This window comes from Ranitomeya variabilis, chromosome 2, assembly GCF_051348905.1.
Source record: "Ranitomeya variabilis isolate aRanVar5 chromosome 2, aRanVar5.hap1, whole genome shotgun sequence".
NCBI classification, from domain to species: Eukaryota; Metazoa; Chordata; class Amphibia; order Anura; family Dendrobatidae; genus Ranitomeya; species Ranitomeya variabilis.
In genome coordinates, this window is record NC_135233.1 from 871,260,655 (window position 1) to 871,278,273 (window position 17,619).

Below are 17,619 nucleotides of genomic sequence, written 5' to 3' on the forward strand. Positions count from 1 at the left end.
TTTTAACAATCATATACACAAAAACTCATTAGATTTCTCTATTATTTTTCCAGGAATTTTCAAGGATTGCCATGCTCTTGTGAATCCTGATAATTTCTTTAACAACTGTGTTTTGGACATGTGTTTCACTGGTGGTGAGTCAAATTCCCTATGCTACGCTGTGCAAGCATATGCTCAACAATGCTCAGATGCCGGAGAATGCGTTGAATGGAGATCAGACACCTTCTGCCGTAAGTATTACATATATATTTCAATTTGTATCCCAGCTATTATTCTTACTAATGAAAATGGAGCTTAAGGTTCTCATATACATTTGATTAAAGTTGATGAAAATAACTATTTTAAGCAAAACAATCATGCCTGGTTAAAAACTTAAAAACAAACAATCGTTTTAGCCAAATAAGCCTAGAAAGTTATCACTTAAAATTAAGTTTGTGGTATTTGATCTCCTTGGGAGAAAGAAGAACTTACAATCTTCTGGGAATATTCTTTCATTGAAAGTTCAATAGTCCATGAAAAATCTTTCTTTGAAAGAAGATTCCTAGAAATATAGTTCATTTGTTGACTGGTGAGATGCCCATCGGTCCTCGTATTATTAGTTATTTTCTGTATGCCGCTTTCTCTGCACTACCCTTGGAATGTATGTTTCAGTATCTCATATATGCAGCCACTAGCCCATTAATTCTGTCCTAAGGACCAATGAGGATACAAGTGATTGGATCTCTACCAGTCTTCAAGTTGATGTTTGTGTTGGGATTGTTGGGAATAACTGTTTAATTAAAATTGTGCGATTTTTATTGCCATATTTTATCCAACATTGACAATTGCGTTAAAATTGCTGATAGTTGAGTCTCCAGTTGGACATTCCTCAGATAATTTATCTCTGGCAACCATTGTTTCAATATTTTCTAGCAATTTCTTGTCCTGCAAGAAGCTATTATAAGAGCTGTGGTACAACATGCCCTGTCACTTGCTTCAACTCTCCACCGGTGGCACCGTGCAAGGCTGAAGCAGTAGAAGGTTGCTTCTGTAATGACTCTTATGTCCTAAGTGGAGACAGATGTGTTTCTTCAAGTGAGTGTGGATGCACTGATGAAAATAACAACTCCTATCAGGTAAGGCTTCTGTAGTCTTTATTGTAGATCTGTAAAAATAATATTATTTAATTACTTCTATGAGCTATGTTATCAACTCTTTCATGTGTTATCTTCAGCTAGGAGAAAGTTGGTTTACCCATGAGAACTGCACACAGCGCTGCACATGCAATAATAATAACAACATCACGTGTGAAAATTGGCAATGTGGAGTCTATGAACAATGCAAACGGCAGGAAGGAGTGCTGGGATGTCAATCCTCAGGTTTGTATTGTATTGACAGTTCACTTTCTAGTATGTGTACTGTATATATCAAGTATATATATGTATATAGAAGGGATTCACACTCTCAGGTAGGCATTAGGTAGCGCTCACACAGGAAATGCGATTTGGTGCAAACATGTACAGTTTTATCGTTTTCATAAAACATCAGTCAATTCAAAACAAAACAGCCTCTCTTGGGCACAAAGGTATAGCAGCAAATAAACAGTTATTTCAGCGGGATCATATATGTCAGTGCGTGCTCACCCAAACAGATTATAGTCCTTTCTCCTGCAGCAACCTTTATATACAGAAGAAGTATGGTCCCACCAGTCTCGGTATCCCCTTCAGCCTGAGCGCTAGTAGCTTCCAGCCCCAAAAAGAAGTGTTTATCTCCATGCACAGTTCACACTGAACAAGCTGCAATTTCCACACCCTGAAGCTCCAATGCACAGACTGCTCAACTTTTCTAGCTGACTTGTGGAATCTCCATTCAGAGGAAGACTCGGGCTTGTTTCTCCCCCAGCTCCAGATAACATTTTTTGCTAGTCACTCACCAGCTTCAGTATACGGCACTTTGCTTAACATCCAGTAGACTGACACAAGGTGAACCCTTTTCCAGGTTCTTAGTCAAAGCTAGCCAGGTGCAGCTAATTAAAACCTGCAGTACTGAGATTTAACCCAAACCCATCTGGCTTTATCACTATATATATTTATATATACACTACTCAAAAGACTAAAGGGAACACTAAAATGCCACATCCTAGATATCATTGAAATAAATATTTTAGCTGCACATCTTTATTCATTACAAAGTGAAATGTGTTGAGAACAATAAAACATACAAAAGATCAATGTAAAAAAAATAATATTCCATGGAGGTCTAGATTTGAAATTATACTCAAAATCAAAGTTGGAAACCAAATTACAGGCTGATACAACTTCAGTGGAATGCATCAAGACAAAGAAATGATGCTAAGTAATTTGTGGCCTCCTTGTGCCTGTATCACCTCCCTACAACTCATGTGCCTGCTCCTGATGAGGTGGCAAATGTTCTCCTGATGGACCTCCTCCCAGATCTGCATTAAAGCATCTGTCCACTCTCAGACAATCAGTGGTGCAACGTGACGTTGGTGGATGGAGCGAGACATGATGTCCCAGATGTACTCATTTGGATTCAAGTCTGGGGAATGGGCAGGCCAGTCCATAGCTCAGCCTGTTCTGCCTTGCACAAATGAAGAGGTAGCTGTCCTGCTGCTATGTTGAAGAGGTAGCTGTCCTGCTGCTATGTTGCTTCCCTACTATGGCCCCCTCTGTGTTTCCTGGTGTACTGCCCTGTCTCCTGGTATCTTCATCATGCTCTGGACACTGTGCTGACAGACTCAGCTACCCTTCTTGCCACAACTTGCATTGACGTGACATCCAGATTGAACTGCACTACCTGATCAACTTCCTTGGGTTGTACAGTAGACAGCACCTTATGCTACTGAACTTCTAGGGAAGAGCGCAAAGACAAAATGCAAAAGTGACCAAAACAACCACCAAAGAGGATGATCACAGAGAAATTGTCTGTTATCACCACCTGAAGAACACCTTTCTCTCTCTCTCTCTATATATATATATATGTAGATATATATATATATATATATATATATATATATATATATATATATATATATATATATACAGTACATATATTTATATATTTATGGATATACAGTATATACAAGGTCTAAAGGAAGATTGGAATGAGAGGATACAGGTAGTAAATGAATGATACTGTGGTATGTCTATGGTAAATCACAAGATCATAAGTTATACGGATAAAATCAAAATATTGCTGAATAAATCTGTTGACACAGTAGCAGAAAATATATTTGGTGTCATAATAGATATCTGCTATTCAAAAATTGGTGCATGCTCTTTCCTGCAGGTATTGGAACTTGCCATATTTTTGGAGATCCCCACTTCAACACATTTGATAAAGTTATGCACAGCTTCATGGGCACATGTACTTATTTTCTGGTGGATATATGTGACAAGAGTAGCGTTATTCCATTTACCATCAAAGGAAAAACAGAGGATCGCGGAAAAAGGGCAGCAACATACCTGAAAGAAGTTTATATTGATATATATGGACTACATATCACCTTGCAGAAAGACAGGAAAATTCTTGTAAGATTTACATCTATAAACTAATTAGTAAATGTATTTGTTTTATTGTATATTCAGATGATCAATCAATCTATCTATCTATCTATCTATCTTTTATCAGTCTATCTCACTACTTTGCAGCAATATTTGTCCTTAATTTTGATAAGATAATGCTTAAAAAACACATAATTACATTATTTAAATCCTCTTTAATAACAGGTGGATAACACACGAATCCAAACACCATGGTCAGGAAATGTGAAAGGGCTCACTATTGGAAATGTTGGTCTTTACACTGTGGTGACCACAGACTTTGGAATGTTTGTGAAGTTTGATGGAAATCACCACTTGGAGGTTGTCCTCCCTAACGCTTACTATGATAAGGTCAGTTCTAGCGGTTTTAGCTTTAGAATTAAATGCAATACAGGAATTTTTGTTCACAACATGTAATGGATTTCTCTTTTCTGTGACGTAACAGGTGTGTGGTATGTGCGGTAATTTCAACGGTCTGAAGAATGATGAATTACTTATGCCAAATGGACTTCAAGCGGCCAATGTTGTACAATTTGGAAACAGCTGGAAATCGGAAATTGACAGTGATTTAAAGTAATTACAACTATACTCGTTTTACTTACAGGTTGTCTGTTGTTTGTGCAAGTTTACCCCAATGTGCGGGAACATCAATAATGATACTAGCTAGAAAAAATGTAATTAATATTAGATGTCTTCAAAATGAATAAACCCTATTCAGTCAGCTCAGTTTACTGGGAATATGACTGTGCTTGGCTGTTATTAAAACTCACATGGTAGTGAAAAGAAAAGCTGTGAATGTACGGCTACCTCTCCATTCACAATATCTATGAGATAGGTCGAAGAACCCTGTTCTGAAACTCAGTGTAGATAATAAAAGTAACACCTAAGAAGCTGTTGAGAGGGTCAGAAACACACATCAAATAGGGCAATACTTTCTGGTAAGGGATTGGTAAAATCGACGGTAGCACAACACCTATAAAAGCATAGAAAGCCACTGCTGCTGCCTCGTTGCTGGAGAAAAAGTTGTTCTAGAGGTATAATTGCAAAAATGGAAGCTGGTCTCACTTGGTTTTTATACTTTGAGAAAGGCTCAGGACAGAAATGCATTGGCATTAATAAAACCATTTTGTAATCCCAAGACTCTTCATTCCCGCAGCGCAGTCTGCCTACACGTGCAAGCTTCCAATTTGGCATAAAAGTAATCACTAGATCCATCAGTGATTTATGGTATATTCACTGGATATTCCTTAAATGTCTCAGATAAGAATAACACTTCAACACTTTTAACTTTCTTTGAGGTGCAATCAATATCAACTCTGTTTCTTAGGAGAACATTGAGGGTTTTAAATTCTTATGATCTGAATTTCATGTAGATGTAAAAAAAATTGGTGGCAGCTAAGTTCCAACCTATAAGATATGGCATCAGTTCATCACAGTACTTCTTACTTACGGTTGGCTGTATATTGCTTAGTTATAGCACTGTTACATCTCAATACATTTTTGAAAGTAAATCCTTCTCAGGATACAGTATTACACTTTATACTGTCAGTATTCTATATAATGACGCTGTTTATTAATAGAAAAAATTAAAACAATGAAATAACTTTCTTGTTTCTCTTACAGTTGTTTAGATGACACGCGAGATGATCTAGATCCACCATGCAATGCTTTATCATTGCCAAACATTCAGAGACAATGCAATGTTCTCCAGTCAGACACATTTCAAGCATGCCATAATCTTGTTGATCCAGATGACTTTATCAAGTCCTGTGTGTATGACATGTGCATATACAACGGCATGCAGTCTACCCTATGTGCTGTAGTCCAAGCCTATGTTGACGCCTGCAGGACTCAAGGAGTGAACATTAAATGGAGAAATCCATCTTTCTGTCGTATGTATTCATATATTCATCTTCTTATAAGGAAAAAGAACAGAACAGTTTACTGCAATTAATACAAAGTAAAGTGTATATACTTTGTTAATTTTTTAGCAACACTAAAAATCTCACAGCAGAATTTAAAGATTTTGCGCTGCTACATCTGTGCTTTGATTGAGATACAAATCTGCACTGTTGTTAACATTTTGCAAATAGACATCATGTCTTAGGGTGGTTTCACACTTGCGTTTTTGTCTGTAGCGTTTTTTGCACAAAAAAACGCATGCGTTTTTTCCCTATATTTAACATTGAAAACGCATGCGTTTTTTTTGTATGCATTTGGTCGCGTTTTCAAATGCATGTGTTTTTTTTCTGCATGCGTTCATTTTCAGAAATGCAACCTACAGTATTTTCTTGCGACGTTTTTTTGCGGCAAAAAAATGCATTGCTGTCTATGTAAACGCATGCGTTTTTAAGCACATGCGTTTGTTTGCGTTAAAAACGCATGCATTTTTATAGAAAAAAAACAGAAAACACACTGAAAAGCCACCCACCCCCATCAAGGTGATAAAGGGATCCAAACCCTAACCCTAACTCTAGCCCTAACCTCACCCCTAACTGTTTAATGAACATTTTCTGACAGTCATAGTGCCACGTATTTAAGTGCCACGTATTTCAGTTGCACGTATTTAAGTGCCACGTATCACATATTTAAGTGCCACGTATTTAAGTGCCACGTATTTAAGTGCCACGTATCACGTATTTCAGTGCCACATATTTCAGTTCCACATATCACGTATTTAAGTGCCACGTATTTCAGTGCCACGTATCACGTATTTAAGTGCCACGTATCACGTATTTAAGTGCCACATATTTCAGTGCCACGTATTTCAGTGCCACGTATTTAAGTGCCACGTATTTAAGTGCCACGTATTTCAGTCACGTTTAGGGGTAGGGGTAGGGTTAGGGTTAGGGTTTTCTTGTTTTTTCTTGTGTTTTCTTGTGTTTTTCTATAAAAACGCATGCGTCTAAAAAACGCATGCGTTTTACCGCGTTTACATGCGTTTTTTCACACATGCGTTTTTTTTAAAAACGCATGCAGATAAAAACACAAGTGTAAAACCAGCCTTAGACAACTTTTTTGGATATGCTATTTAACCATCTACTTCTCTATTGCAGCTTTGGCTTGTCCTACACACAGTCGCTATACAGACTGTGCATCACTTTGTCCACCTACCTGCACCAACATATACGCTGAAGATACCTGTGAGAAGCCAACAACATGTATGGAAGGCTGCGTCTGCAATGATGGTTATGTACTTAGTGGGGACCAATGCGTTTCCCTAAATTCTTGTGGCTGCAGGGACTCCGATGATAATTACTACAATGTATGTCAATATGACTTCTATATTAACAACATAAATGAACGATTTTTGTTAACCAAGTGCATAAAGGGCTAGTACTGTATTTTATATATAAAATATTTCTTTGCTAGTGTGCAATTGAAATGTAAAGAATTCCATAGAATGGAATCAAAAGTACAAAAGTATACACTGTTACTAAATGATTTCTGATGGGACAGCTCAATTTAAATATGAGCCTGAAATGCTCCCCACCTTATTCATCCTTGTCTTTTCTGCTCCTTCTACCTATGACAAGACTTCAGAAAGTATTCTATTTTGTAGAGAAGCTTCTTTATCACAAATCATCATGAAAAGAGAGGCCATGGTTACCAATGCCTGCTTTCAATACCAATATACAGAAGGATGTAGATAGGCCCCAGTTATATAAGGTGGAGGAAGCACAGGAGCAAAATAATGATGAACAATCACTTTTGCGCATAATGCAGGTGACTGACTAGTACTCTAAAAGCACATGAATAAGGCTTGTATAGCATACCAGTCACACAGATGTCTGTAGGCCACCATGCCAGATTACACCCTATTAGTGACTCACTTAATATTAGATCAGGCGGGCCATCAAGAACTCTATAAGTGTACCCAACAAGAGCAAACACCATATTTTATCTTATTCACTCTGCAAGTATGAAGAAAACACATAAAATAATAGTTGCTCTTACGGCCAAAATATCCAAAGCTCATAAGATTCCTTGTGTCTTGCAAGTCCCTGCACAAAAATCAAAAGCAATTAACTGAAAAAGATATAAAATCCAACAAACATCCCCAAAAAAGGCCATAGCTAGCAATCCAAGAGAAGAAAATGTCCAGCTTTACCGAATCCGCGAAAAAAGTTTTCTTTATTCACAAACTTAAATATGGAGGAAACAAACCAGCACAAACCATATGGGTAAGAATCCTAACGCGCTTCTGGAGACTAAGCTCCCTTAATCATGACAAGGGACATGGGTTGAGATTCTTACCCATATGGTTTGTGCTCAAGTTTGTATCCTCCTTATTTAAGTTCGTGAATAAAGAAAACTTTTTTCACGGATTTGGTGAAGCTGGACATTTTCTTCTTTTGGATTCTACACGCCTGGACACAGCGGGTCCATGCTCCCGAAACTCAGCTTATGCATCACGGGTGAGCTGATTTATATTCCTTCTCTTCTTAGCTAGGAATGCTTAGTCTCAATACCAGTTCACAGGAGGATACAGACTGCTTCTGTCACCTCTATTTTCTAAACTGATGAATTTCTTCAGATATTCTCTTATATATTAATATCAATATTTTTCATAGATTACAGTGTCACACAAAAAAAGTTGTGTGTGCAAACACAGTGAAGAAATGTCACATGTGAATGGTATCCAATAAAGCCCATAGATGTCACATTTATACTGTTTGTCTTGTTCTTTTCCAGGTTTATGAGAGCTGGATTACACCACAGTGCACAATGAAATGCGAGTGCAAGAAGGGCAATAACATCCAATGTAAAGAATATAGATGTTCCAATGGAGTCTGCAGCGTGAACAAGAATGGAAAATACTACTGCAAACCAAAAAGTAAGAGTAGTGATCAGTGGTTACAATGTTTATCTCATCAAGTTATTCTCTAGGAGATACCATTTCTGGGCTAGCAAGGAAACCTTGAAGTTCAAAGACCTAGTAAGTTCAATTAAAACATATCTCCCAGCCCCATGACACAGCTAAATCTAGAGGCATTTCTTGTTTGTACTCTTCTCCTCCTTTGATGAGTAGGGAGACATGACCATTAGGGCTGCTTTTGTTTAACTTTTTGCTAAAACGTGGCCTATTAAGAGGATAGGTTTTTACGCATAGATATGGGACCACTTATATGTTTGAAGCATTATAAAAAATGCTCAGATGATTGTTTCATAGTTGAACTGAATTTCTTACATTTTTTTCTCTTTGCTTGGGTTTTAGGTTATGGAAAGTGCACAATAGCTGGTGATCCACACTACAATACCTTTGATGGCTTGAATCATCACTTCCAAGGGAAGCAGACATACATAGTATCAAGAACGTATCCTTCCCTACCTGACTACTTGGAGACATTTAAAATCGAAGGCAAAAATGAAGCCATGGTGATATTCAGCAAGTACAGTTTGCTCAAGGAGCTGGAAATTGTAGTTTACAACCAGGTTATAACATTCAAACAAAATAAGGTCTTAGTGGTAAGTATTAGAAGAGTACATCAACATTTTACTGTCAAATAAAAAACTCCCCATCGTCTTGCATTGTTCGCACAGAGCCAATATCAGAGGTGGCATGAAACAGTAAAAATCATTAAAATATCATTTGTTTGCACAGTGAACAGAGATGAGTGAACCTGTCCAAGGTGGATAGAATTTGCCTCAACTTTTACAAAAAAATTTGACTTGGCTCAAATCTGATGTTTTTGTTTGATTCACTTGATGCAAATCATGCAAAATGACAGAGCCAATTTCTTTAGCTATTAAAGCATTTGTTGATTGACTTATTTTTTTTTATTACCAGTTAAATGGTGTGAGAACGTCACCCCCTGTAAGTCCACATGAAGGAATAAATATTTATCAGAGACCAACAAGAATTCACTTGGAGACTGATTTTGGCCTTTCTATCAGCTTTGATGGCAGAGAAAATGCAGGTAAATACTCAATCACTGATGACAATGACAACAAAGAAATACAAGAGATTAATTAGTTTGGCCGTCTAATGTACAATACTCATTCTATCTATGCTCAGTACATTTTATCAGCAGCCCTGAATGTAAATGTCTGTCATACTGTATGTTAAATTACTTTTTGCTAGCTAATTTTCTTTAAGTTATTATAGTTTATATTACAATATTGACAGTAAGCCATGCTGTTGGAGCGGGAGGTTGTTGATAAAGACATCTCCTCTTAAAGGGAACCTGTCACCCCCAAAATCGCTGGTGAGGTAAGCTCACCGGCATAAGGGGCTTATCTACAGCATTCTGTAATGCTGTAGATAAGCCCCCGATGTATCCTGAAAGAGGAGAAAAAGACGTTAGATTATACTCACCCAGGGGCAGTCCCGCTGCTGGTCCAGTCGGATGGGTGTCTCCGGTCTGCTCCGGCGCCTCCCATCTTCATTGCATGACGTCCTCTTCGGGTCTTCGTGCCGAGGCTCTGGTGCAGGCATACTTTGTCTGCCCTGTTGTGGGCAGAGCAAAGTACTGCAGTGCGCAGGCGCTGGGCCTCTCTGACCTTTCCGGCGCCTGCGCACTGCAGTACTTTGCTCTGCCCTCAATAGGGCAGACAAAGTACGCCTGCGCCGGAGCTGCGGCACGAAGACCCGAAGAGGACATCATGGAATGAAGATGGGAGGTGCCGGAGCGGACCGGAGACACCCATCCGACCGGACCAGCACCGGGACCGCCCCTGGGTGAGTATAAGCTAACGTCTTTTTCTTCTCTTTCAGGTAACATCGGGGGCTTATCTACAGCATTACAGAATGCTGTAGATAAGCCCCTGATGCCGGTGAGCTTACCTCACCAGCCATTTTGGGGGTGACAGGTGCCCTTTAATATCTTCATAACCTTTTTCAATATGAACTATTTTGACATATGCCGATTTCATTACAGATTGTCCCCACATCCAGGGCAGCAACCCTATTATTAGACAATGTAAAAATTGACTTTTATCTAATTGCATAATACAATACTTTTCTTCAAGGATGCAGCTTCCCTGAGATAAGTTATACAATGTCTAGTGGTCTGCAATTTAAGGAGAGTCTTCACCTTTAACTCACGTTAAATATGCATGAAACTGATATAATCTAGCATCGTTTCAATATATCTTTTTTTGTCATTTGTCCTATTTTATTGTGAGTTCAGACATTATAAGAAAATCAGCCCAAAATAATGAGAATAAGATTGTCCCTACATACCCTTAAAGGGAACCTGACAGCTGATCCATGTTGCCCGATCTACAAGCAGCATGTATCAGGTACTGGTTGTATGATATCAGCCAGGTTAGTTTGACTCTGAAACGCTGCCAGGGACACTAGTAGGACGGGCAAGTTCCAGGTGGCTTCTCCCCACTCGCTGCCACTGGATTGACAAGTCTCTCTGTATACCTGATACATGCTGCCTGTGAATCGGGCAGCGTACATCAGCTGTCAAGCTCATTTTAAAAGGCCTAGCTGTGACAGGTGGCAACATTGTCTCTTTCCATTGCTTATGCAAAAAAAATCACAAAATTTTGAAAGACGGAACTTCCAATTCTGATATGGAAGTAATAATATTTTCAAATTCCTCTTGTGGATTGTGAGCTCTTACGAGCAGGGTCATCATTATTTTACTTTAGTCATTGTATTATCTCTAATGTTGTTACTTAAGACTTGTATATGAACTGTTGAATTGTAAAGCGCTGCGGAATATGTTAGCGCTACATTAATAAAGATTATTTTTATTAAAAGTTAATCATCAAGCTTTTGATTTCAAACAGAAATCGTTGTGCCAAGCACATACAAGGATATGGTCCAAGGACTGTGTGGCAATTATGATGGAAATAGGAATAATGATTTTGCTGATCCAAATGGAAGAGTTCTTAGTAATGTAGAATCCTTTGGTGAAAGCTGGAATGTCAAATCACTTAAGACAAGATTCAGGTAAGCCATAGGAATAGCATCCTTATTATGTATGATATTGTATAAGGGTTTTTTTTAAGACTTCAGAATATTGGATATTTTATATGTATTTTTATTTTTTTTTGCAACATTCAATTCAACACACATATTTCTTCCAGACGTGACTTAGTAGCTGTGCAGGAAGAAGATATAATATTAAACACAGGAGACAATTTTGCTTGCTCTTCTTCTGGCCTCACATTTGTGAACGGTTCTTCATTCTGTGGAATTATGAGAGAAGAAAATGGCCCTTTTAAAAACTGTCTCCCATATATATCGCCAGAAGACTTTATTGTGTAAGTAATCCATTCTATTATTTGACGCAATTACTTTCAAGGCAACTAAAACTTAACAAGCAAGATTTGTTAACTACAATTTAAACATACATAAAACCAAAATACATATTACTTACTCCACATCTTACTGCTTTTCACAACCATCTGTAGTCTAGATTCTTATAATGGATAGACAATAAGTGGACTAAGTGTTCACCAATCAGTCATAACTTTAAAACCACATGTCTAATGTTATATAAGTTGCTCTATTGCCTTCAAAACAGCTCTGATGTGTTGAGGCATAACCTCTTCAAGACCACTGATGGTTGTCTGTGGTATCTGGTATCAACAACGCATTGGCAATGGTAACATATCTTTTAAGCCCTCCAAGATCTGAAGTAGGGCTTCCATGGATTGGACATGTTTTTCCAGCTCATCCTACAGATGCTTGATGAGATTTAAATCTTGGGAATTTGATGGTCAAGTCATCACCTTGATATTCATGAAACCATTTCTGAATACTTTTTGCAGTGTGGTGGAACACATTATCCTAACAAAATTAGAAAACTGTCACTAAGTGATCACATTGCTGTATAAGGGTATACTTGACCAAAGTGTGGGTTGTTTGAGTGAAAGTAATGTCAACGTGAATGCCAAAGATTTTCTAGCAGAACATCACACAACATATTATTCTGTCTTTCTTTAATGCATCCTGGTATCTAAACTTCCCCAAGTAAATTACAAAAATACAGGCCACCTTTTTTCTATTGTTGCATGTTCTGGCTCTGAAATATATTTGCTTACTGTAGGTGAGTTTGGTTGTTTAGAGGGTCAGCATATGGACTCTGGCTTATCTGTGGCTACATCAGAAAGCTGTCTGTTCTTGCACCTTTCTATCACAGACAGCAGTATATTTTTACACAATATGCACTACACTAGTGGCAAGGAAGGGTCTGATAATTTCCTTACAAGCAGCAATAAACCTTTGGCACACATGGCCCTGCTGCTGGATCACTGTTTGTCCCTTCTTAAACTAGTTTTGGTAGGTACTTGTTACTGAACTACTGCATACCAGTAATGTCCCACAAGACTGGACAATTTGTAGTTGCTTTGATCCAGTTGTCCAGACATTAAAATTTGTTAAAGTTTCTCGGATCCTTATTTTTGCCACTTTTCTTTCTTCCAACACATGAGCTTTAAGAACAGACTGTTCATTTGCTGTCTAATATGTCCTCCTTACAGGGGCCATTATCACATGTTAATCAGTGCTTTCTACTTAAATGGTCAGTGGTGCTAATGGTTAATCTGCTAATGGTATGCACCTTATGAAATATTTTTTCTTTATTATTAATCTTTGTTGCCTTACATTGCATTGGGTTACTTATTAGCTATCTTACTATTTTTTAAGGGACTGTATATTTGACACATGTGCGGAGTTCCAAAGTAAAGAATTACTCTGCAATAATCTTGAACAATACGCAATTGCCTGTCAGCAAAATGAGACTATAGTTGATGGATGGAGGCAAGCCACCAGTTGTGGTGAGTAATTGAGTTTTAACTGTCTGTTAAAGCTCATATTGTTTATCGGTTTTCTTTCTTCTAATAAATAGAATTGATTAACGTTAATAATTCATGACATGCCATGTTATAATTTTTTTTTATTTTGCCAACAGGAATGACTTGTGATAGCAACAGTGTCTATTCAGATCGCATGAGTGCCTGTCCAGCAACCTGCAGCAACATGGCATCTGAGTCTGAATGTGAGGTGCCTTCCTGTGAAGGATGTCAGTGTAAAGAAGGCTACATTCTTAGTAATTATGAGTGTGTACCATACAGCGACTGTGGATGCAGCTACCTCAATAAATACCACAAGGTACATCAACCTAGACTACACAGTTAGAAAAAGAAATAAATCTACAAAGTGTTAAAATACCCTAACTCACTTAAGGCTGGTCCTACGTGTTATATATAGTCTGGCACCTCTAAAAATCCTCATACATTACAGTAGTCAGTACTGAAAGCTCTTAAGTGCACTCGTAATTAGGAAAACTTGCATTCCGTCATCATTCAGTGTTTAGCCTATTTGCAGGCTCAAAGCATGATCATGCTACTAATGTAAGTTACATCTCCCTAGTCTTATGCTTACCAGCTGCTGCCTTCATCTGCTATCCACGCCGCTTCAGTTGGTCAATCGCCAGCAGTTTGTAACCTGATGGATCACTCCAGTATTTTCTGGGAGAGCAGGAGGTTACAGTTCAATGCATGTCTGTGAGAGCCTCATTCTGGCTGTCATAGACTTGTATTAAGAGCCTGTGATCGCTACCTCTAAAGGTACCATCACATTAGCGACGCTGCAGCGATCTAGACAATGATCCCGATGGCTGCAGCGTCGCTGTGTGGTCGCTGGAGAGCTGTCACACAGACAGCTCTCCAGCGACCAACTATGCAAAGTCCCCTGGTAACCAGGGTAAACATCGGGTTACTAAGCGCAGGGCCACGCTTAGTAACCCGATGTTTACCCTGGTTACCAGCGTAAACGTAAAAAAACCCAAACATTACATACTTACATTCCGGTGTCTGTCCCCCCGGCGCTGTGCTTCTCTGCACTGTGTAAGCGCCAGCCGGAAAGCACAGTGGTGACGTCACCGCTGTGCTCTGCTTTACGGCCAGCCGGCGCTTAAACAGTGCAGAGAAGCACAGCGCCGGGGAACAGACACCGGAATGTAAGTATGTAATGTTTGGGTTTTTTTACGTTTACGCTGGTAACCAGGGTAAACATCGGGTTACTAAGCGCGGCCCTGCGCTTAGTAACCCGATGTTTACCCTGGTTACCAGTGAAGACATCGCTGAATAGGCGTCACACACACAGATCCAGCGATGTCTACGGGAGATCCAGCGACGAAATAAAGTTCTGGCCTTTCTGCTCCGACCAACGATGGCACAGCAGGATCCTGATCGCTGCTGCCTGTCAAACTCAACGATATCGCTAGCCAGGATGCTGCAACGTCACGGATCGCTAGCGATATTGTTCAGTGTGAAGGTACCTTTACTCTTGGTCATTCAAAATGTTACAAGATGGTGGTGGCCAGTGGTGAGCCAGGAATAGCTGACTATGGTTGGTATGTATAATACCATGGTCAGAGATAGTAGATTGGTAGCACCACTCCAGCACTGAAATATTAAAAAAAAAATTGATTCTGTGTAAATGACACATGTTAATGACTCCTTTCACAATTCTTTAAACAAAAAGATAGAATAAAGTCTAACCTTGGATTTTACTTGGCTTTCAGAAAGGGGAATCATTTGTTACAGATGATTGCTCACAGAACTGTACTTGCTTAGACACCTTATCTGTAAGTTGTGATACAATGGAGTGCGGGCCAGGAGAAGAATGTACAACTGCCAGTCAGATTCGAGGATGCTATATCCGTAAGTAATGAAAAATTAGATTGCATTTTAAGAAGAAATAACGCAATGAAATGTTAACTAAATTATTAGAATATACATTCATTATATGTTTTGTATATTATTACAGCAAGCCCTTGTCTAGAGAACCCTTGTGAAAATGGGGGTACTTGTGTAGAGTTGCCAGTAGAAGGAAATTCCACTAGTGGTATGAGCTGTCAGTGCCCTAGCACCCACACTGGAATGTACTGCGAAGACGAAAAGGAAGGTATGTGCCTGCTTCATCATTGGTACCAATATAGAAAGCTATATGGATATTTTAGATAATATTTTATAATCAAGAAGTAGTCAATAAAGTGTTTTGAAAAATCTAATGCCCTAAAAATAAGTTTCCTTTCTGAAGAAAACCCATTGCTGTGGTCTAAAATCTGGCTTATACATAGCGACTGTAAGCCCTTGAGGGCAGAATCCTCTTTCCTCTTGTACCAGTCGGTGACTCATTTTCTTAAAGATTACTGTACTGTTTTTGATTATGTATACTTCTTTTCAAATGTAAGGCGCCATGGAATAAATGGCGCTATAATAATAATAAATGGTAATAATAACAGGTGATGTCAGTTCAATTGCTGTAGATGGATGTCTTGACTATATAGTGTTCACGAAAACAAGTATCCCATATTACACTGTATATAATATACTAATATAATACTAATATAATAATATACACATTTTAAAAGTTTATACATTTGAACCCCTTAATGACCAAGCCACATTTTTCAAATCTGTTAAATCACTTTACGGGGCAATAAGACCGGAGTGCTTACACATATCTCAGTTATTGTGAGATTGCTTTTTCTTGACATATTATACTTCATGCTAGAGGCAAATTTAAAGTCTATGTTTTGCATAGATTTATAAAAATATCAGACATCTGAAAAAATTTAAAATTTTATTTGTAATTTTCAATTTTTGCATGTTCAAATCATTAATCCTAACTCACACCACACAAAAAGTTATTAGATAATATTTACCTTATGTCTGTGTTTCATCACCGCTATTTGTGAAATGTCCATTCATTTTGTTAAGTTGTAAGGTTTAAAAATTTTGTAGTAATTTTTTCTTTGTTTCAAAGAAATGTACAAAACTTTTTCTTTTAGGGACTTATTCAGTTTTGAAGTGACTTTGAGGGACCTATATATTGGAAACCTCCCAAAGTGATACATTTTATAAAAAACGCACCAGTCAACATACTCAAAACTGCTGTCTGGTAGTTTATTAACCCTTCTGGGGCTTTTCAGGAATTAACACAAAGTACAATGACAGAAATGAAAAAATGTTATTTTTACCAATTACATTTAAATATCCCCTATAGTTGGAAACCCTAGGTCAATTACTAGGGTCTATGAACATTTGTTTTTCAGATCGAGAAATAATTATAGCTTTAGAACAAAAAAGAAATGTACACATAATGAGAATATTAAGCATACATTTATGCCTCTTCTTCTCTTTTCCAGAAAATACAGTTATAATGTACATAGTGATTGGCGTCATTGTTGGAGTGTTTGTCATCTGCATAGTTTTTATGGTTATTGCATATTTCTACCTCAAATCCAAGTAAGTGATCATAAAGAAGGAACAAGAGCTTCTCTTAAAAACAGTCTGTTACTCCCCCTGAGCCCTACTTATCCTTGACAGCACCAACATTTATGGATCAGGCGATCAGCAGAAATGTGCATCAGACGTTCTGCTGTCAGCATCTGCATGATCCAGGATGAAGTTTTTACATGAAAACTCATCTTAGTGGTCCCCTAACATGTTTTCACAAAGACTTATAAAACTATCAAATGCACATTTTAAAAAACTATAATTGATCTTAAAATACGGTTTCTACCTTGCAAAATTTTTGCCTACTATGTGACACAGTCCAATTTTGCCTAAATTAAAATCCCAGTGCAACAAATGCATGAGCCTTTTGGACACATAGAGAGGTATTTTCATGTATTCAATGCAATGTACAACATATTTATTCTTTGTAGCATTTCTAATGTGTCATTTATTACTAAAAGATGAACTTAACTATTACTTGTAAAACATAATTGATTTTCTATGAAGCATAGATTCTCATATTCCAAGCACTAATTTCCTAATATTGATTTGTTCAGTCACTGACATCTGTTTTGTATAGATATATAAATTCTACTCTGGATTTCACCAGTGTCAGATGGTTGTACTGAAGGCTTGGTTCACACTAACCGTTAGAATTCCGCTTTTCTGTTCTATTGTAAAAACAGTAAGCCAGAAAAACACCCAAGAAATTGAACCATCATATTATGATAGCAATCGGTACCAGAGGGTCCAAACTAATATTGGGTTTGTCATGTCCGTCATTTTACCAAAAAAATTAGTGCATCTTTTTATTTTGCTGAAATTGATGGAGCTTGAGAGCTAGGAGCCTCAGAATCAAGTGTGA

The 17,619-nt window shown here is 37.9% G+C and overlaps 1 protein-coding gene across 6 annotated transcripts in view; it reads left to right on the forward strand.

Annotated features, from left to right (window-relative positions):
• LOC143808059 (IgGFc-binding protein-like) overlaps positions 1-17,619 on the forward strand; it is a 210,735-nt gene that overhangs the window by 192,426 nt on the left and 690 nt on the right. For all 6 annotated transcript variants that reach the window (XM_077290315.1, XM_077290316.1, XM_077290317.1 and 3 more), the window contains 18 exons: positions 54-230; positions 913-1,115; positions 1,214-1,358; positions 3,289-3,530; positions 3,729-3,893; positions 3,988-4,115; positions 5,166-5,434; positions 6,599-6,807; positions 8,238-8,379; positions 8,761-9,011; positions 9,334-9,463; positions 11,289-11,451; positions 11,589-11,765; positions 13,153-13,283; positions 13,418-13,617; positions 15,035-15,173; positions 15,280-15,417; positions 16,664-16,763. In XM_077290315.1, the coding sequence (XP_077146430.1) occupies positions 54-230; positions 913-1,115; positions 1,214-1,358; positions 3,289-3,530; positions 3,729-3,893; positions 3,988-4,115; positions 5,166-5,434; positions 6,599-6,807; positions 8,238-8,379; positions 8,761-9,011; positions 9,334-9,463; positions 11,289-11,451; positions 11,589-11,765; positions 13,153-13,283; positions 13,418-13,617; positions 15,035-15,173; positions 15,280-15,417; positions 16,664-16,763 (3,109 nt within the window). The remainder of the gene's footprint in view (positions 1-53; positions 231-912; positions 1,116-1,213; positions 1,359-3,288; positions 3,531-3,728; positions 3,894-3,987; positions 4,116-5,165; positions 5,435-6,598; positions 6,808-8,237; positions 8,380-8,760; positions 9,012-9,333; positions 9,464-11,288; positions 11,452-11,588; positions 11,766-13,152; positions 13,284-13,417; positions 13,618-15,034; positions 15,174-15,279; positions 15,418-16,663; positions 16,764-17,619) is intronic.